Here is a 22708-nt window from a genome sequence, read left to right on the forward strand (position 1 = left end):
CATGAACAACTTCTCGCTGATATTGAGTGTATTATAGTAGTCCTGATCATGATCTAGAAATCAATTTCCTTGAGATACTACAACATGGTATTGAGGCCTGAGTCGGCCCTCTAGGCTATAACCAAGCATTAATGGAGGATGAACAACGTAGGCCGGTTCCAGCCCCACCTCAGAGATAAGGAATTCTGACTTACTCTACAACATCTGATTAGACTTAGTCAGCACAACTGGGATCTTGGACAATGCAATTGCCAACCTCGACATCTAACCACATAAACGTCTTCAGCAAGTACTCCACTTTGGCAGCGATCTTCTCCTCGCCGAGGCATGCAACGCATGTCTGAACATCCCAGAGACACGAGGCACAACAATACCTTTGGCGCGTGCCACCATTACCCGGACGTGCTTCGGGTTGGTGTTGAGTATCCATGGCACAGACATGCTCAGCTTGGCGATGTCGCAATCATCTAGCATGCACTCTCGTAGGAATGCGACATTGGGATTGACCACCCTCTCAAGTCCGACCGAGAGAAGGCATGGTCCACGCTTAAGAACCCGAAGGAGGTCCTCAAAGGAGCCGAAGAAGTGCATGCAATATTTCAGATTGGAGACGATGGATATACAATGGAATTGGCCACGGCTGAGTGAGACAAGGCATGTAATGTCAGAACGAGAGATGCCGAGGCCGGTGAGTTCGATGATGACAGGGGCCAGGGTTTTTTCCACGCCAGCGTAGAGGAACAACGGGTCCTTGGCGACGAGGGCGGTGACGTTGGCGCCGGAGAGGCCAAGGCCGAGGAGGAAGGTGATGACTGTGTCGGGATTGGATGGGGATTTGAGGTGGGAGATCTTGGCGGAGGCCTTGAGTGCCAGCACTCGGGCAAGGCTGCAGGTGTTGACGAGGTAGTCCTCTACGACGAAGCTAGGGTTTGGGGAGACAGAGGCCGTTGCAGCGGAGATGAGGGGGCAGAGCTGGTACCTGGGAGAGGGGGTGGAGCAGAGAGGAACGTAGTGAACAGGAAATTTTCTAGTTAACAGGAAAAACCAATTTTGAAGTCCCAAACTATACCTTGCTAAACTAAGTGATACTCTCTAGAAATTTGACTTTGTCAATTTGGTTACAAAACTACGAACAATTATATTCCTCCCTCTCGCGTAATGGCGGCTAGGGTGAAGGTTCGTTCCCTCCATGGTCTGCCGATGAGCTCGTGGACTCTCCTCGCCCGTGTCTACCGCTCCGGCAACCGACGGCAGAGACGGGGTCCTTGGTACCTTGGTCTAGTAGTTTAGGTTTTGGTTTTTTAGTCCTCGCAGGGGCAATGTTGTAGCAGATGGCGATGCTTCAACTTTGAGCTGGTCTTACGGACTCCGATCCTCCTCGATTTGTCTACCAGGATGGATTCAATGGAGCTCTGACATATTCTTATTGTCTGCTTGGAGCGGTGAGGTTAGGATTTCATGCCGTGAGTGCAAGACATCGAGTTTTTTGTGTCAGTTCAGATCAAGAAAAGAGTTCAATAGTAACAATTGCGGCTCTGGAGTGATGACCCTTAGAGGCACATGCAGGAAGACTTGTTGGCTATCATCAATAAGGTCAGGCCGGCTCCCGTAAGGAATTGGCGATAGCGACGCATCGGTGGCTCGTCCTAGCAGCATAGTGGTCGATCGGTGGCCGAGGGACCTCAATGTAATTCTTATTATGTTCGGGGTGCTTTGTACTTGTGGTGAACCTTGATAATGGATAAGAGTAATTTAAAATATTTGGTTACAAAAATCCATGTAATCACTTGTTAAAACTGCACACTCGAACATAAGAAAAACACCTTCTCCTGGTTGACCTCCCTTAGCTATCTCTAATCCGACTTGGAGACGACACGGGAACGCCGTCATGATTGAAAATGGAAGGTGTTGCGACTCTTACCATGCTTACGACCGACTCATTGGAGTCGGATCCGTTTTCATCTCTATAGTCTCTAACCTATATATGCATACATCGCTTTGCTTGCTGCTCAGTCGATCAGAATCAGATCAGGCACTGTAAACAAGAAACAATCAGCACCATGAGCGACGGCGACTGCCCTGCTGACTGCGGCGACGGCCCTGACTGCGACTGTTTTGCCTGCTGCTGCTCCGACGACGGCTCTCGGGGCCACACTCCCCACCGCTGCCTCCTGATCCTCCTCCTCCTCCTCCTCCTGGCTGCGATCCTCGTCGCGGCCTACGTCTTCGTCCTCCCGGTCCGCGTCGCCGTCTGGCCCTCGCCGGCCCCAATGGCACCGCGCTCGCCTACGACATCTCCCTCGCCGTTGCAGTGCACAACCGGAACTGGGCCATGCACGCCAGGACTGGCGCGCCGCTCGACGCGGAGCTGCTCTTTGCCGGCGAGCGTGTCGCCAGCGTCAGGATGCGGGGGAGCTCGCACGGGAGCATCCGGCCATGGAAGAAGGAGGTGTACAACGTCGCGGCGTCGGGCGAGAGCGCCGCCCCGCTCGGAAGCGCCGGGGCGGCGGAGTTCGTGAAGGAGAGCGCGGCGGGAGGCGTGTTCCGGCTGCAGCTGAAGCTCGCCGGGGAGGTCAAGTACCCGCCGCACGGCGACGCGCACAGGCTGGAGGCCACCTGCCCGCTAGAGCTCTCCCTTTGTCGTCGCCGGCCAGGTTCAAGAAGATCAAGTGCGTCTAACCAAGCACGCACATATAGCTCCAGTTTTGTCCAGCAGCCAGCCAACGGCAGGGATGGATGCAGCCTCTCGACGAGCGTGCTGCATTAGCTTTTGCTTCATTAAATTTCTCCGAGTGCTGCTTCACTCTCTCCATTCTTGTTGCTGACTGATGACTGCAACAAGTTGCAGTAGGTTTATTAGAAGATGTAGTACATTTTTTTTTCATGCTTAAATGCAGTTGATCTCAATGGCAGAAATATGTATAACAATTATTCTCAAAAAAGGAAAGAAATATGTGTAACATTGCTCCCCCCAAGAAAGGGTCCAGAATTATTGTCATCTGAAAGGAAATTACAAGTTCATTTCATGTTAGACTATCTAATATCATCGCCACGGCCAGATTGAGGGCCTTTTCTTCATGGAAATATATCATGAGTGCAGATATATATACTACTCACTGATATTTCAATGCATTTGCAGTATGACCTAATCTCACACTCTCTTAGTTTCAATACAAATGTCAATACAATACAGGGATGAACAAGTCCATAGACATGCCACATATCAGGACTCATGACTCCCCGGTGGTAAGTGCAACAACTCTTGGCTAACATGATATGTCAGCTCTCCACTGTTTTTCCAAAAAATGTAATGTTATTTCCATGTTGATAGAACATGCAGATCAAACCAAATTAAATGTTTGTCATCCCTCAGTAATTAGAGGGCATATGTAATTTCAAACAATACTCTTATCTGTCATTTGAGAATTTTAAAAAAAAAGAGTAGGAATCACTCTGAATAGAATTGGAGTATTAGGGACATACAGTACCACCAAAGGTATGCAGCCAAGCCAACTATAGCAAAAAAAAGAAAAGAGACAAAACCTTCAATAAACACGTGGAATTATACACAAGTAAGAAAACCAGTGCCTAATCAGAAGGGTGATTGCTTGTCACGAGGAATTGCAGGTGCATGCCCGGAGATTCCAAAAATCCCACAGATTAAGATAATGCTAATATAGCAAGGCAGGATAATCTTGCAAGACAACCACGGTGACCTGTCAATGGAAAATGTAAATAATAATTCTGGTTTAAATATGCCTATAATATATCTCTTGAAGTAGGACTCCCAAATTCTAAATAGCTCGACTGCATGAGTACCTATTGAACCAACGGACCACCAGGATCAATCCAAACCATATATGAGGACACTAGATTTTGCAGAGAACACGCAGTAGGATATAATCTTGTTGTCATCTCATAAGCTAACAAATAGCATAAGAAAGTATCGAGTAGTGAAGCACATTCACGCCTAAATGAAAACAGGAGTTCAGGAGCCTACGAACCATGGAAATGGAAGCAAACCATAATGTACACAGATATGTTAAATATGAAGATAGATTTAATGATATGTTCTTTGGCAGCAATATTCTTGATAGCTGGTAATTTATGCCGGCTAGTATCACATCTGGCATTAATAAGTTCTGGCGCAAAGATCAGCAACACAAGCTCGATATAGTTGTGAAGATATCATATTTACAACACTCAAAAATCTAGTGTAAGCCAGCTAGCATCAAGCTTCTGAACCCAAATATAAAACATGACGTTGTTGAAAGAAAAAAGCAATTGTTGTTAAATTTGAGCTCTGATTCATACTAACTTGGCCCCTGTAAGATGTTTAAACCCTTACTGATATAGCTTTGCACTTGACTTGGATGTAAGGACAGAGTTCACCCATGAAGTCTGAAAGATTCAGAGTTTCAGAGTTAAATTTCAATTCTCATTCAGATTCAGAGCACAAAATGTATATAACATATAAATTGATTGTTTACATGCTATCTGATTCGTTCAATTACGTCCAAGTGAAGATGTACGAATTAATTAGAGCACCACATGTATCTACTTTATTCAACTTATTATTTGTTGAGGAGGTTCCCTCACTCCACTCAGTTGTGCTGATGAATCCAGCAGGCAGGCGACACACACGGGTCTCACCTTCCAATATTCAAAATGAGCAGTGTAGGATAAAACTCCCGCGAGTGTATCATACTTGTTACTGAAACTGCTTCAGGGCAGGGCATCATCAACTAACAGAGCCTTCATAATCGCAAAACCCCAGGCTCCATGCTTCGTCGATCACCCAGAGGAAGAAGATATCACAATGCATCCAAATCCAGTTTTAGAACATCCCCTGGAAGAAAGAATGCACCATTGATCTACTTCAGTAAATCAGTCAATATGTTCATGTTCATTGCCTGGACACTTCTCGCTTGAGGAAAATCTACCCATCATCTCACCTGGTACGTCACTGCATTCATCAATCAACCCATTCCCTACCCGTATCTTGTTTCTACAATTCCCACTAGCTAGCTAGGCACCAGAGAAGAGACACACAACAGGTCATCAAGTCAGAGCTCCTCGCCAGTATAGCATGGACCCATCTCCTTTGTGTTACTGCAAGCACACGGCTGATATCAAATTGCTTTCATTTCCAACTTCTACAGCCTGACATCAGGAACAAATGTCTACCATCATGACATGGCTTGGTTCTTAATTTGAGGTACACAACATGCCTACTATTCATATGTTTGAAATTCTGCAAGATTCTATAACTACACAATATCTGACAGTTAGTACGTGCATGCCTAGACTGAAATTTAACAAAATAGGCAACAAGAGATAATCTCTTAGCTGAGGAAACAGAAACCACTCCAAATATAATTGGATTATGAAGAGTTTATTTTGTAATGCACAAAGTGCTCACGAGGTATGCGGCCACAGCCTGACAATCACATAAGAAGGGGTCATACATATGTAAGGAAATCAGCACCTAGTCAACGGAATGTTCACTTTTCATAAGGAAGTGCACATGCATGCCCCAGATCCCAAAGATCCTGCCAATTCAAAGAATGCTAATATATCCTGAGAGGATGATCTTTCAAGACAACCACATTGACATGTGAAAGCAAATCGAAATGATAATTCAATTATGCCTGGTGCAACCTGAGGGGGCTTGGTTTGTAACAGCCATAATATGTACCGACTGTAATACAGATATTGTAGAACTGCATTATTGAGTTTTGTTGTCCCTAGAACTGAATGTATCAGCCAGCAAGCCATTCAGAAATAGAGGAGCAAAATAAAGGAAAAACCTGATACAAATTAGTAAACCATGAAATACTTTGATGATAGTTAGTCTCTTCAGACAATGATGATGCAAAAAGAGAGAAGATTAATTTTGAACGGAGACCAACCGACAAACTAGACCAAAATGACATCCTCCGCAGTGATCAACATATTGTGGTAACGGGTAACCAGTAAGTAAAAAAATTGTTTCCCTGAACACAGGTCCTAAATTTTCTTATGTGTTCATTTCAAATATAACTCTCTCATATATGTGTTCTCTATGGCCAAACGAAGGGCCTTTTTTCATGGAAAGATAGCTTACAGAATTACACCGAAAACTGCAGGGGGCATTTGAGAACACTCTTCTGCTTCCATATCAGTATTCCAAAATGATCTCGAGAGTGTAGATATACAACTCGCTGATATACCAATGCATATTCAGAATTGCCTGATCTATCAGTTCCAATATGTGTGTCAATATGACAAGAGGATGGACAAGTTCATAATCATACTCTGCTTTCTTCCCTACAGAATGATGACATGGTCATACCAGGTCCCATGAATCTAATCACTAACTTCATCAAGTGTTAACGGCAAGAAATCCAGCAAGTTAAAGGCATACTATAAAGACAGCCATCTATTTAGACACGAACAATTCAAAGAAGAGGAAACAGATTAAGCTAAAGCAAGGTGAATTGACCCTTGGCCCTACATAGGAAACGCTAACACCAGGGGAAAGTATCCCTCCAGCTGCTTCCATAAAGACTATTTACCTAAATTTGGGACGGGCATCAGATTGATCCTCCAATTATCCACTATGAGTAGCAAAATCAGTAGTAGAACATTAGGAATGCATTACCCACAAATTAAGGAGACCTTACCTTGGCTCAGTCTCAATGCACAGGCAACTAACCTGAAAACTGAAATTTTAGTGCATTGCAGAATGGCCTGATCTCACACTTACTTAGTTCCAATACATGTGTTTAAAACATGAATGAGGACGAAAAGTTTCCATAACCAATCCATGGTTTCTTCTCGGCTGAGTGGTGACATTACATATCAGTATCCAGGGATCAAATTATCAGCTTCATCACTCGTTAACAACGACCAACCCAGCATCTAACAGACATACAGCAGCGGACAACCAGCACACAGTTACATCAGAGCCCGTTCTTGGCTTATGTGAATCTGAAATTAGTGGGCACCTCCCCTTTGCAAGCAGCATCGTAGTCTTTTTCAAGGTGCGGTGCAGCTTCCTTATGAGGGTGTATAAACTTCTTCTTGAACACCATGTCGGACTCCTTGAAAACGGTATAGTAGCTTGGGTCACACTTGGGTCACACTTGAGGACGGCGTCGGGCTTGGCGGGGGATTTGAGGTGGGAGAGCCTGGCGGAGGCCTTGGCGGCCTGTGGTCGGGTGAGGCCGCAGGAGGAGACAAGGTAGTCCTCGACGGCGAAGCTAGGGTTGGGGGAAACGGCGGCGGAGATGAGGCGGTGGAGAGTGGAGATGGTGGAAGCGGGGGAAGAAGGGAGCAGTTGGGTGAGGATGTATTTGTGGAGGCGGAGCATGGTGTACTGCTGCAGGCGGCGGCGCGGCGGCGCCGGCGGCGAGGGAACGGACGCGTTGGTGCGAGCGGAGAGACAGAGTGGTGATGGTTTGCGGGTGCGTGGTCTGGTTCGACCTTGTTGCTGACAAGGTGACCCCACCAATCAGTGTCGATCTGATGATGGGCTGGGCTTTTCTTTTAGAGCGCTCATATGCACGAATTTCCCTCATCTTTTGTTGTGGTTCTAGTGAAACAAATACTACTTGAGTGTTTTTCTTTCTATTTCTTTATTAGTATTTAAATAGAATAAAAATATACCCTCATAATATGCTCTACTCCAATACAGAACAGGCATTCCCAACCTAGCATGGTGTGTTTGGTAGCATTCCCAACCTAGCATGGTTGGTCTCCTCTGATACATGCTCTCATGCTCAGTGTGGACATGCCGAGTGCATGCATTTGATGTTGTTTGGTAGCAGTTCATGTGTTGAGACATGCTAAGCTGAGACTCTGTTTGGCAGTTTGCATCTGTTTAGACATGAAAAAATAACATTTTTGAAAATTTAAACTTTTTTGAAATTCTAATGTTTTCTAAAATTTAAACAAAATTTGAAAGTTTGTTCTTTTTTAAAATTTAAAAAATTTTTGAAAATCTGAACATTTATTGATTTTTTTAAATCCGAACTTTTTTCAAAGAATTAAACAAAATTTAAAATTCTGAACATTTTTTTTTAAATTTGAAAAGCTGAACGTTTTTTCAAAATTTTAACAAATTTTCGAAATTCTGGACATTATTTGAACAATTTTGGTATTCTGAAAATTAAATCGTGTTTTAGAAATTATGAACATTTTCTGAAACACGTTGTCGCTCGCTTCGCTCATGCATGCTGACTAGTGAACGGTTGTTGGGGTGTTCTCTCTTCGTGCATGCTAAGAGGGTATTTGGATTGAGCTCGTGGATGCTGAGGAGGCCCCGTGCAGGCTACCAAACACTGAAAAGTGGGTCGAGAAGGAAACTCTTGAGCTCATGCACCCTTCATGCACTCTACCAAACACACGCTAAATTGTTCTGACTGCACCCACAAATGCAATCAAGATCTAAACCCGCTCATCGAGTGGAACAATGCCAATCAAACACGGTTGTAACAGTTTTTTTCCCGCAAAATGAGTAGAAACACATGCATGGTGATACCTGATTGCTTACTCCATGGGCCTGTTGCAGTTTGGAACGTTTGGTTGACTGTGTTCACTGTTTGGCACACATCGCTCGAAGTTTAGAGCATCTCCCAGCCAGTCCTGCTGGGAACGGCTGAATCGGTCATTTTTCTCTCACCTAGAGGAGAGTAACATGACGCCGAGCTGATGCGAGGAGGCGATATTCACGAAAAAGCGGCGGGAAGAATTGGGACACCTCCTGCCGAATCGGACGCCCTATTTAGCCCACGTCGGCTCATCCCGATTTCCCCCACCATTTCCCCCCTTCACGCTCTCCATCTCGGGCGATTTCGTCACCAACTAGCAGGTAAATTGTGCATCTTCTCCTGTCAGCAGTAGACGATGGCTGCACTTCATCCTCCTCCTCTTCTCTGATGAGTTCCGCGTCACCTCCTTGCTCACCATTGGTTGTAAGTTCTATCACTCCTCCTCCCTACTCGATATAACTTTGGTCTATGAGCACGTGCTAGGGATAGATCTATTAACGGTGGTAGCATTGCAGAGTGTCGATCTGTGACCATGTGATGTTGTGGTAGATAGTGATGATCGATTACTCGAACCGTAGGTTTGGTACTAGGGTTTCATGATGTTTTCCATTTCAGCTACATCGTAGCTGTGGTGGTCGACTTTCATGCCTGCAACTCAATAGTAGCACTCTTTTGTGGTTATGGTATGAAATGTGCTCTGAACTTCGTTGAGTTTGAAAGATAAGTTACTCGAATTTGAAAAAAGTTCATCAAATTTGAAAGAAAATATTCATCAAATCTGAGAAAAAAGTTCATCAATTTTGAGAAAAAGTTGATTGATTTTCAAGAAAGCATTCACAAATTTTAAAAATTCTTCGAACCAGGAATAAGGAAAAAGAAAAAAAGGAAAAAGAGAAAAGTAGGAAGAAAAAATAGGGTTTGCTGGCAACTCGACATGTTTCAATTTCACATTCAAAGAAAAATAAAGGTGGGTCCATTTTTTTGGCACAATTGTACCCACCATGTGTTGTTTTCTTAGCAGGCTTTTCTTATGATAGGAGCATAAAAAATGGCATCAAGGCCTGAACGGGCGTTCGTGCTGAACAAGAGAAGCATTTTTTTTCCAAGATAAAATAAATTCATTACTTAAGTAATAATGTTCTTACCATCATTCATGATGATAGTGCTAATCCCCTGAGGACTATTTGCACCGAACGAGAGAAATGAAACGTTCGTTCTGTGTGACTTTACTCATACCTGACGTTCGGTAGTTCTCGGCTTCTTTTTTGTTTGTGTTTTGTAAATTTCAGTTGGTAAATAACGTTGCCCATATTTCTAGAGTACATCATTGCTGATGAATTTTGCTTGCCAAATTGCAGCTGCCATTACAGGAGAAAATAAAAAAATCAGACTTCACCAATTAAGGCACGATACATTCAGAAAAAAAAAATCTTTCACTAACTATAGGTAGTTTGTTCACTTGGGTGTAAGTCAGGGAAGAAGATTCAGAGTAACCTGAATTGCCATGGTTCCAGAATTTTGCAATTATTAAGCCTATTCTGCAATTCCAAAAGCAAAACTATTCATTACGTGTATTTTTCAGGTTTTCATTGTAACATACTTACTCTACATGAGTAAAAGAAGATTAACCGGAGATGAACTAGCCGATACGTAGTAGAGATTCGGCACGCAAGAGATACAAGACTGGAACACTTCACACCAAATGAATGGAAGAGCACTTTGATTCAGGAGTCAGCAACTGTCAGTTCATTGCCTTCATGTAGTAAGTTCACTAGTCAAGTTTATTTATCTACTGTAAATGAGCACGTATAAATGTTGGAGAAATAGATTCCAGATATAAGAATGATACAAATCAGCTAGCATTTGCACTTGAATTTCATCACATGCCTACAATACACTTTTTAGATACTAAACGCACGCTCTACACTTCAAGGCAAAACAGTTTTATCCGCTGACAGTGACACTATAAAAATGACATTTCGCTATTGGTGAACCTTTATGAAAATATGCCTATTTAAATATACTGAATTGGACATTTATGAAAAGGACAGGAGAACTTTTTGCTCAAAATCCTCTAATCACTAATGTATTTAAGATAAGAAAGTGATTTCTCATCATAACTAGTTAAGCCCAGTCCCAATGTTCTGAAAACATTCTTGTCATACCGATGCTGCTGTGATAATGCAAAATGTTAATACTCTTCTTCAGAGTATAATAGTTGTGGCTCTGGAGAAGAGGTTGAAGTGAATCGTACATAAAAGTTTAGCCTGCTAGCTTCTGGCATCATTGCTGTTAACTTACTGCTCTGATTCGAGTTAACTTGGCTCCTGAAAGATGTCTAAATGCTCACTATGCTTCACACTCGAATTGGGTATAATAAGTTTCAGAGTTCACGCATGGAGTCTTAAAGATTCAGAGTTAACATTCAGATCTGATTCAAATTCAGAGCTCAGAGTACAAAAATTGCATAATGCGTACTGTTTACATGCATGTGTGACTCTAAAACTGCTTGTACCCAAGTGAAGATCCAACAAAATGAAAAAAATGATTAATGTACCAGATGCTAGTTTATTCACATCAATAGTACTCCCTCCGTCCGGAAATACTTGTAATCAAAATGAATAGAAGGGGATGTATCTAGATGTATATTAGTTCTAGATACATCCCTTTTTATTCATTTTGATAAGTGTTTTCGGACGGAGGGACTAGTACAATACTAGAAGGATTACTTAACTTGCAAAATTCAAAAAAGAGAAGTAGAAGCTTCCCTGAATAGAACTTGTGCCACCGTCAGTCCATTCTTGTCAATGAAGCGGCAAGGCATCATCACCAAACAGGGCCTTCAGAATCAAGTATAATACAGCAAAGACATAGCTCCCACGTTTTGTCACGTTTCCTGGAAGAGAAAAAAGCACCATCAACATCCACTTTCAGCACATTTCACCTGGAAGAAAGAAAGCACCATCCACATTTAGTAAATCAGCATGCCCCTATTGCCCAGCCACTTTTTGCTTGAGGAAAAACACCACATCTTCTCACCTGGTGGTAAGTCGCTTCATCATTCGACCTGTTCCCCTCGCTGACATTTCATTAATCTTGTTTCTATAATTGCAACAAGCACCAGAGAAGGGACCATCTCATTTGCCTAAGCGCACGCACACACCAGAGATCACATTTCTTCCAACTTCCACAGCCTCACATCAGGGACAAACAAATGTGCACCATCCTCACAGGTTGGTTCGTAGACTGAGGTACATAGTAATTCCTATATTTGAAATTCTGCAAGATTCCAGACTACATGGTCCCATCCGGCCTTTTCCCTTTTCCTACTCCGACTTTCCAGATAGAAATTTGCAAAAACGACGGTACACAAGACCCACTATACTACACTAGCTAAACAAATATGGTAAGGGATAAATGTGCCCTCGCGATCAATATAGATAGTGCGATTATGGAATAATAAAATTAGCTAAAAGATATAGCAGAAATTTACATGGTAATGCCATAACCCTTTTTAAGGTTACCATAACTTAAGTATGTCCTCTGTTTTTCAGCACTATGCAATACAAGCATCAATTTGCTTCTCCAGTACAAATACCAGGGCATTAGAAATTTCTGTTTACATAGTGATATACAAGTAGGCTTTCAACAAAAATGCAACTAGCCTACTACTCAACTATTCAGTTTCGAGATCAGATTCCCCTAGAAAAGTATCACTTAGAAGGCCATCCAAAACTACAAGAGATAAATAAACGAAAGCTGATACAAACTACTAGTCAGAAACAGAAACACTACTCCCAGGAATTTCGAGACTTCATGTCATCTTCATGGCCAAAATAAGAACATTCTTTCATGAAAGGCAGATGGAGGATTGCATTGAAAACTGTAATGGCCATTTTAGAACACAAAGATACAGAGTGTGCAGAAATACTACTAATTGATACTTCAAAGAAATTGGCAGAATGCCCTGATCTCATACTCTCCTAGTTCCAAGATGTGTTCAATATGACAACATGAGGAAGGACAAGTTCATAGCAGTGCAATGCTTTCTTCTCTACTGAATGACATAATGAACATACCAATTTCCTTATTAGTCTTGGTTCATGTGAAACTGAATCTAGCTGGAACCTCTCCTCTGCAAGCTGCTCCATAGTCATCAGCGAGGTGAGGTGCAGCATCCTTATGAGGGCATATGAACTTCTCGACGAATACCTTCTCACTGACCATGACTGTATTAAAGAAGTCCCGGTCATGATCTATCAATCCATTTTCCTTAAGAAACTTTACAGCGTAGTATCGAGGTCTCATCCTGCCCTCCAAGCTGTACATGAGCATTGCTGGACGATAAGCAATGTATGCCGGTTCCAACCCCACCTCGGAGATGAGGAACTCGAACCTTCGCTCCAGCGATTCTTTAGACTTCGACAGCACTCCTGGAGCCTTAGAAACAGCAATGCCCACCTCGGCATCTGACCACCTGAACGTTTTCTTCAAGTGCTCTATCTTGGTGGTGATTTCCTCCTCGCTGAGGAATGCAACAGCTCGTAGCGCGTGCTTGAACATCCGAGATCCACGGGGTACACCAAGACCTTCGACGCACGCCACTGCTGTCCGGATGTGTTCCGTGCTGATGCTGAGCGACGATGGCATAAGTACGTAGAGCTTGGCAATGTCACAAGCACCTAGCCCGCACTCCTGCAGGAAGGTGACATTGGGCTTGACCACCCCCTCGAGGTCGGAGGAGAGAACGGAGCCACTCTTGAGGGCTCTAAAGAGGTTGTCGGAGGAGCCGAAGAGGGTCAGGCAGTACTCAAGCTTGGAGACGATGGATCTGCGACGGAATCTGTGGGGGCCAAGCGAGACGAGGTGTGCGATCTCAGAAGGCGAGAGACCGAGGCCGGTGAGCCCGGCGACGACGGGGGCCAGGGTCTTCTCCACTTGGGCGCAGAGCAGATGCGGGTCCCTGGCTACGGCGGCGGCGACGTCGGCGCCGGAGAGGCCGAGGCCGGCGAGGAAGGCGAGCACGGCGTCGGGGTTGGCGGGGGATTTGAGGTGGGAGAGTTTGGGGGAGGCCTTGAGGGCCTGTGCTGGGGTGAGGCCGCAGGTACGGACGAGGTAGTCGTCGACGGCGAAGGCGGAGACAGGGTCGGGGGAGACGGCCGCGGAGAGGAGGCGGTGGAGAGGGGATACGGGAGAGGTGGCCCGGAAAGAGAGGAGGTGGGTGAGGATGGAGCACCGGAGGCGGAGCATGGCGTGGCGGCGGAGAGGCCGGGGAGATTCGGCGGGCGCGGACGGAGGCGCGAGGATGCTGCGGCGGCGGCGGCGGCGATGGAATGGGGAAAACGGATGGCTGCTTGATCCCGAATGGAATGGGATGATTTCCGTGGTTGGTTTGGTGGTCTGGTCCAAGTACAGCCCAGCCCAGCCCAGCCCAGCCCAGCCCAAGTGGCTCCCATTCTTGCATAAAATTGACAAGATTAGAGTGACACATGTTCAGTTGAGTTTTTAGTGTTTTTTTTGGGCGCTTATAGGCGCCGGCGCACCGGCTGAACCGTTGGGCCGGTCGAGCCCCAGCCGCCCGATACCACGATTAAGAGCCGTCAGATTTGACCCCCTTGCTTCGTCCTCCTCCTGGTTGTTCCCCTCCGATCAAAATTGCAACGGCCACAGCGACGTCTGACGCCCCGCCATCGCCCCGCAACCAAGGTTGAAGCACCCCCGCGGCGGCCCCGTCGCCGATCGGCGCCCTCGCCGGTCGTCCTCGTCACCGGTCGCCGCCCTCGTCCCCGGCTCCACCCATGCAACAGTTGCGCTCTCTTCTCGCTCGAGCCCCTGCTACCACCACTCGCCGGGCGGCGCTCAAAAGCCTCACCGCCGCCGCTCGTAGCCTCGCAGGCGCCGCCGCTTGTAGCCTCGTCGGCGCCGCCGCTCGTAGCCTCGCTGCCGCCATGTACATCAGTGGTAGCAAATTCCATCGCTGCTCACAACAAAAAAGGGCTCCGGTTGTAGCAAAAAATATCGCCCCAGGACGCCGCTCATGCTCTGCAGGCCGACGCCGGTGCTGGAGACGACTACCACGCGACTGTGGCGATGCATGCTGGAACCGATCACCAGGGGTGCTACAACCGTAGTGATAAAAAGCTGGAACCGACCGCCAGGAAAGTTGCAACCGGCCAGAGCAGCAGTGGAAGCCGTGATGCCGTCACCGTCGATGTTACAAACAGTATGTACAAAAGCTGGAACCGGCAATGTAATTTGTTTCAACAGCGAGAGACTGCCAGACGCCGATTGCTGGAATCGTCAGCAAAAAAATGTTGTGACCATGCTGCGAGGAAGCTGCAACTGGCAAAAACAATGGCGACGACGGTGCTTCGACCTAGAGCGCAGAAAAAAATGCTATAGAGAGACGCCATGGCCATCGTCGAGGAAGAAAAGCCGGTTCCAGCGATTTCATGTAAACGGGTTGAAGCTTTTTAAATGTAGGGTTGAAGCTTTCATGTAAACGGTTGCAACTTTTTTCATTTGGGCAAGAAATCGATAGTTGAAGCTTTTTTCCACCGTCGACATTCGCTGCACGGGGTTGCACGAATGATGGCCACCAAACATCACCATTAAGATAGATGTAGCAAAAACTCTCTGGTGGTAGCAAAAAGACAATGACATTTGCAACCAAAAATCATCGTTGTTGTTGTCCCGGGTGCATCTCTGCCATTAATTGATGTAGCAAATTTCTTCGTTAGTTGTAGCAAAAATCCGACGATAGTTGCAGCAAAAATTGTTGTCCTAGTCATCTGCGGGAACGCCGGCCACCAATCATCACCATTAAAAAAATGGATGTAGCAAATAAACACGCTGGTCGTAGCAAAAGACAATGGCAGTTGCAGCAACAAACATCATTGTTGCAGCAAAAAAACGGATGCAACTTCGTCCGTCTGCAGTTGTAGATATTTTTTTCACCCCACAGCTTGAGCGGTTGGTGAAAATAGAGCTGACCGAGTAAACGTGGTGGGCCAAGGCCACGTGATGGGCCAAGAAAAAAAACATGAATCGGGAGGCGCGGGAGCGCTGGATCGCTACCCGATCGAGCGACGTGCGCGGGACCGTGCACCGTTTGTAAACATTTCCCTTTTTTTTCATTTGGTAATTGCATATATGTCCTTAATGACATATCAAAATTAATGAACATCAAGCATATCCATGAATTTCATATCGTATCACTTTTGCTACTGCATTGCAGCATCATTTTTCTTAAATTACAGTCGTCTTGATTCATTTGCCCCTTCGCCCCTCCTCTCGGTAAGGCATGCTGTAGCTTGTCCACTGTCGAAAGGGACGACAAGACGGTAGGGAAATGTTAGCATCATCAGGCAGAGCTTGCCTGGGATGAACATCCGTCATTGTTGACGATGCTGATGAAGTAGATGGGCTGGTGCTTGGCATCCAAGTCGATGGAATAACGTGGAAACATCTCCCTCTCTCGATTGACAACACATGTCCCTCACATAGTAGACACTCTTAAAACAAAAAAATATCACATCATCTTCAGTGGGCGCTCTTAAAACATAATATAAAAAGATCACACAGTGGACGCTCTTAAAACATAATAAAACATCACACAGTGGACACTTTAAAAATCTTGATTTCCCACGGGTGGCAAAGTACAGTACTAGCAAAGTCACGTCATCCGAATTCGCATTTTCATGTTCAAGGATTGATGATGAGTTCGGATCATGTCTCATCCACCTCAGTCAGTTACACATTATATATAGTATATCTCAACAAACCTAGCCCCCTAAGGCCTCTCCATTCCCACCCAGCATAGTCGGGAAGAAGATGGTTTTCTATGTTTCGCTGCCATCTCCTACTTATTGTGATAAATTATATCACCCTACCCAGCCAACATCTGCAACTTCATACATATTGCTAGTTGGGTGTGGTTCTTACACTAGTGCAGAACCGGGCAATAGCACCGGTTCGTAAGGCCCTTTAGTGCCGGTTCCATAACCGGCACTAAAGTGTGGGCACTAAAGGCCCCCCCCCCCCTTTAGTACCGGTTCAGCATGAACCGGTGCTAAAGGGAAACCACGTGGTAGGAGCCAGCTCCAGGGGCCTGGAGCCCTTTAGTACCGGTTGGTATGATAAGGTTTGGGGGGTTTTTAGTTTTATGATTTCTTTTTCATTTAATTTTTTGTTTCCATTTTTATTCTTTTTCGTTTGCTGGTATTTTACGATACTACACATTGTACACGTTATGCATATATATATAAATAGAATTTCTAGTAGAACCAATCATGCATATATATATCATCAATGTCTCACAAACCATCATATTAATTAATTCACACATACATACATGTATAGCTATATACAATTTCTCCTACATATGCATGTTGCCTTCGGAGCCAGTGACATTAGCCTAATTGGTGCCTTCGGAGCACGATGACAATTGGAAGTGGTTTTCATGAGGGCGGTAGCGGGTAATAGTATTCTCCCTTCGGATTTATGACCTGGTCGAGCAAAAATCCCGCTATTTCCTCTTGAAGTGCTTCTACGCGCTCCGTTTCTAGGAGCTTCGCCCACACCTTTCTGAACTGTTAAGAAGGAGATCAATATGCATGTGTATTAGTTGTGTGACTAGATATCGATAATGGTGTAAAAATTGTGAATAGTGTTTTGACAAGCGTACCCATTTCTGTCTTTGAGTTCTGCTCCTTTCGGACACCATCATGCGAATGTTCTCGCAAACGCAGAATGCACACAGATCAGTCCCCTGCGCCTGCTTCAGGGCCTTTACGAGAATGGAATTTGATCAGATAATAATTAATCAAGCATGATAATTAAAGAGATGGCAGCTAGCTAGCTAGCTAGTACTACTTAATTACTTACCTTGGGTCTTCCCCAGTTAAGCTTTTATTTCCATTCGCCTTCCGTGACGCTGATGAACCTTGTCCAAGCCCTGCCCGCCGACAAAGAAAATGAATAAAGGGGTTATTAAATAGTTCATATCATGAAATGACGAACTAAATAGGCCGAGATATATAGTTAATAATGATTGAAATTACCTGTTGACTATCCCAAACAAGATGTTATAGTCAGTTTTTTTTGAGTAGTGAGTCCAGTATTTCAACTGTTCCGGCGTCAACTTTAATGATACACAAGACCCAGTGAAATCTGCATGCACACACGTTTGCATGTCTTAATTAAGCGGGCATATGTAAGCAAAAACATGTAGCTAGCTAGTAGGCAAAAACAGAGAATTTGTAGTACAAGACAGTGTGACTCACTGAAAGTTGTAAAGAAGTAGTATATCTTCATTGTATTTGAGGCGCTTCAAGAACTCTAGCATGCTGTCCTCTACGGCCTTTTGATGACGTGCATCTATTTCCCATGTGTATTCATTAACAGTGTTTGGGTCAATGAACCCAATGCCATAGCGTCCACCTTTTCTCATTTCATACATCTTCATCCTGCATATAATACCACAGAAAAGAATATAGTGAGGATAATTACAGGTAATGATTGATCAAAAGGATCACTACAGCTAGCTTGAGACTTAAATTACAGAAAGAAATCACTTACAGACAATAGCAACTGACGATAGATTTGTCGAGTGCGTCTTGATTGTATAACTGAAACAGCTCAGAATACTCAACGGACACAACTTTCTCATGGTAGTAATGCTCCTCCTTGACATTCACCATGAGGGACAATCGATCGGAAATCTTGGTAATGTTCATGTACCATTGATGCAATTCATACATTCTCGTTGGGAGGTTCTTGACCTTGTCTGGCTCGACTAAAGGTTGGCCCCGGACATATTTCCGTTTTATTTCATCCTCTCTAAGCACATGCATGGGCTCGATCTCGAGGAGTTGTCCAACAGTGATTTTGAGAACTTCAGCCTGCATTATATGCTACTCCGTTATTACCACATTGCCCACCTCAGGAACGTAAACTGTTTGCCCACAATAATATTGGGCGCGCATACTGTCACGTGTTGTTGGCACAACAAGCGAGGGGATCGATTGCGCCGCCTGTTCTCCCAGCTGGGGAATGGTTTTCCCGTATTTTTTGACAGTTTCTTCTTGTTTGCTCGATCCCGAGCTCGCCTCCTTACGTAGACGTGCTCGATTTAACTTCCTGATGTGGCGCTCATAGTCTGTGTCAATAGGCTTGGGAGCTGGTGGTTGAGCCATACGAATGAAGTGGTCAATCGTTTCCTCAGGCACTTTCTCCCTTGGCGGCGGTGGCGGTTTCGATGCAAAATGGGCTTCCACCTCGGACTTCGATATGGCTGCGATTTCCTCCTCGGACCTGTCATAAGCCCTCTGTGGAAGAGGCGTGAGGCTTGGACCATATTTATATCGTTTGCCTCCGCCTGTACTTCCTGTACTACCTCGACTCGTACCGCTACGCACTATAGCTGCGGGGTGTCTCTTCTGTGATTGCTGAGGCGGCGGAGACGGCTGACGGGGCTGAGTTGGACGAGGAGGAGTGGCCGTCTGAAGCTGTGCCGGACTTGGAGGAGGAGTGGCCTGAGGTTGTGCCGGACTTGGAGGAGGAGTGGACGTCTGACGCTGTGGCGGACTTGGAGGAGGAGGAGTGGGTACTCTCAACTTTCCGTCTTTCTTACGGTCTTCTCTGTGCCATCGCATCGCCTTGGCATGCTCTTTGTTTTGGAACAAACGTTTCAACCTTGGTATTATAGGAGAATACCACATCACCTTGGCAGGAATCTTCTTCCTGGGGCGCTCGCCCTCGACATCACCATGCTCATCGCGGCTGATCTTATAGCGCAATGCACCACATTGGGCAAGCGTTCAAATCCTCGTACTCACCGCGGTAGAGGATGCAATCATTAGGGCATGCATGTATCTTCTGCACCTCTAACCCTAGAGGGCAGACAGCCTTCTTTGCTTCGTACGTACTCTCGGGCAATTCGTTGTCCTTTGGAAGCATATCCTTTATCATTACCAGCAACTTTCCAAATCCCTTGTCAGATACACCATTCTCTGCCTTCCATTGCAGCAATTCCAGTGTGGTGCCCAACTTTTTCTTGTCACCTACGCAATTCGGGTACAACAATTTTTTGTGATCCTCTAACATGCGCTGCAACTTCTTCTTCTCTAAATCACTTGCGCGGTTTCTCTTTGCATCGGTAATGACCCGACCTAGATCATCAACGGGCTCATCTGATGCCTCTTCTTCAGCTTCTTCCCGCATTGCCGGCTCAGCTTCTTCCCGCATTACCGGCTCAGCTTCTTCCCCCATTGTTGTATCATCGTATTCAGGGAACCCATGGCTAGGATAGCTGTCGTCGTCCTCTTCTTCTTCATTGTCTTCCATCATAACCCCTCTTTCTCCGTGCTTGGTCCAAACATTATAGTGGGACATGAAACCGGACTCAAACAGGTGGACGTGAATGGTTCTTGACGTAGAGTAATTGCGACCATTCTTACAGCCAGCACATGGACAAGGCATAAAACCATCCGCCCGCTTGTTTGCCTCAGCCGCAAGCAGAAAAGTATGCACGCCCTCAACGAACTGGGAGAGCATCGGTCATCGTACATCCATTGCCGGCTCATCTTCATTACACAACACCGAATAGACCAAATTAATACAAGTTCATACATAAAGTTCATACAACACTTAAATGCAACAAACAAATAACTCTCTAGCTAAAGCATTTAAATGCAACAACAAATGTGATCAAGATCGCAACTAAGGTAACAATTGATCCAACAGCATAATGATACCAAGCCTCACTATCGATGGCATATTTTCTAATCTTTCTAATCTTCAAGCGCATTTTCTCCTTCTTGATCTTGTGATCATCAACGACATCGGCAACATGCAACTCCAATTCCATCTTCTCCCCCTCAATTCTTTCCAATTTTTCTTTCAAGTACTCGTTTTCTCTTTCAACTAAATTTAACCTCTCGACAATAGGGTCGGTTGGAATTTCCGGTTCACATACCTCCTAGATAAAAATATCTATGTCAACTTGATGGGCATAATTTATCATAAACACGAAATGCAACAAATAGTTTTAAAAGAGAATATACCACATCCGAATCATAACAAGGACGAGGGCCGACGGGGACGGATATCAAAACCATGGCACTATGTATAAGAAATAACGTACGGGTAAGATAATTATTATACGAGTAACTATATATCCAAATCACACAAACATCAATTTTTTATATAAAATTTCATGAACAAGAGGCTCACCACAAGGTGGTGCCGGCGGCGGGACGGTGCGGGCGATCGACGATGGTTACGACGGAGATTTAGAAGGCACTAAGTAAAGCACACCTACATATGCAAACTAAGTGTTATTTTAACCTCAAATTGCATATAAATCAAATACTAGCACATATATATATTTCCTCCCAAATTACTAAACTCACAAATTAATAACTATATAAAGCATTGCAAGAGCTAATCTAGCAATGAGAGATGAAAGGACAAAGTTGCTAACCTTTGTGATCATTTGAATGGATGGGGGCCTTCAAATCTTGACAAATTTTGGGCAAAATGTGTGATGAGCTCGAGAGGAAGAGGGAAAAAACAGAGAGGAGAGGGGAAAGGGAAAGAACAGAGCGAGCTCGGGTGGACGAAGGGTTTATGTAGGACGACCTTTAGTACCGGTTCGTGCCAAGAACCGGTACTAAAGGTGCTGGAGGGGGCCAGACTAACAACATCCTGCCACCACTCTCATTAGTACCGGTTCGTGGCACGAACCGGTGCTAAAGGTTAGCCACGAACCGGTACTAATGAGAGCGGCCCGGCTAGCCGTTGGAACCGGCACTAATATATACATTTGTGCCGGCTCAAATACAAACCGGCACTAATGTGCTTCACGTTTAATCTTTTTTCTACTAGTGTCATCTGATGCATGTCGTATATCACGGATGCACGTTCGCACACATGTGTTAACCAGGATTGAGAGGTGCCAGAAATATTTCATCGGCCATCATGCAAAATAAGCAGACCAAGTAGGTTGCATCAGCTTAGCAGCACCAGAAATATGTTGTCACGTTCGCTGGATGATCCAGGTCCACTGGTACAAAGAGCGATGAAAGGATCAACCACGTACATCCCGATGGATAAGTAGCTAGCTCCATTTAACTCGTCATTTTTATGTCGCTGGTCATGTCAAAGATTAGATTTAAAGGACCGATGCAGTAACAGCTCTGTATATGTTGGTGAATATGTAAATCCAAGAATAAATCCGAGCTCGAGATTTTTTATTCTCTTTTATTCAATAATCCTTATCATTATGTCCTAGTCCAAGAATAAATACGAACCGGGTCCATCTTTTGCCTTTTTCAGATCTTTATCATGTGGTGGACGATTTTATCTAAAGCAAAAAAGTTTAAGTTTTTCTTTCCTCGTTGCGGAGTAGGGGGCAGGCTTTTTACACATGGGTTGATTGGCTGAATTGTAATGAGTTAGAAATCCATAGTGGCCCAATCTTTGTATTTACTTTGCACAATTGTAGACATCACAATTCACTTGCCTAAAAAAAAAGGCGTCCCAATCCATACGGAATCTCTTATTCCTCGCAAGTATTCCGTAGGAACCGCACATGGGCAAAGACACAACTATAACATTTATGAAAAAATGCTCATGAATTTCTATAGACATTGCTCTACCGTCTCGCACTAATTGTGATAAATATATCATCCTACCTGTCAAACATGTGCAAGGCATCGCACCAGGGCGCTAGGTAGGGTTCAGGTGGCATATAAACAGATCCAACAACTCACATGATCTTGAAAGGTGATAAGATGACGAAGAGCCACAAACAATTAATACATCATTAATCTATAGCATCTTACCATTATACTATTTCTATATTATAATAAATAAAAACATTTCCTATTTATCTTCTCTCAAAGGTACTATGTTGCACTAAAATCTCAAGGGTTATGATCTAGACGCAACACACATCCACCACCATCGGAGCCTGTCTAGAGTCGCTTTTCTCATGCTTTTCGGGCTTGTTTGGTTGTGCCCCCAGCCGGACCTCGTTTATTTTAGTTAGTTGTGTCTCGTCTGAACTTGTACTCTTATGTGTTGGATGCTTGGTGGTATGCTTTTTATAATATAAAGCGGGGAGAAACCCTTTTTCGGAGATGCAACACACATGTATTCTTCTCCACTTC

At 44.7% G+C, this 22708-nt stretch overlaps 1 protein-coding gene across 1 annotated transcript; it reads right to left on the bottom strand.

The window, feature by feature from the left end:
* Window positions 1–10945: 10945 nt before the first annotated feature.
* On the bottom strand, window positions 10946–13891 carry LOC119325441. The gene is made up of 2 exons (XM_037599189.1): window positions 12614–13891; window positions 10946–11430 (listed from the first exon to the last, which is right to left on the bottom strand). Exon 1 carries the CDS (start codon window positions 13782–13784, stop codon window positions 12636–12638), a length of 1149 nt encoding a protein of 382 aa, XP_037455086.1. The 5' UTR covers window positions 13785–13891; the 3' UTR covers window positions 10946–11430; window positions 12614–12635.
* Window positions 13892–22708: the final 8817 nt, after the last annotated feature.

Source organism: Triticum dicoccoides, chromosome 6B (assembly GCF_002162155.2).
Source record: "Triticum dicoccoides isolate Atlit2015 ecotype Zavitan chromosome 6B, WEW_v2.0, whole genome shotgun sequence".
Lineage (NCBI taxonomy): Eukaryota > Viridiplantae > Streptophyta > Magnoliopsida > Poales > Poaceae > Triticum > Triticum dicoccoides.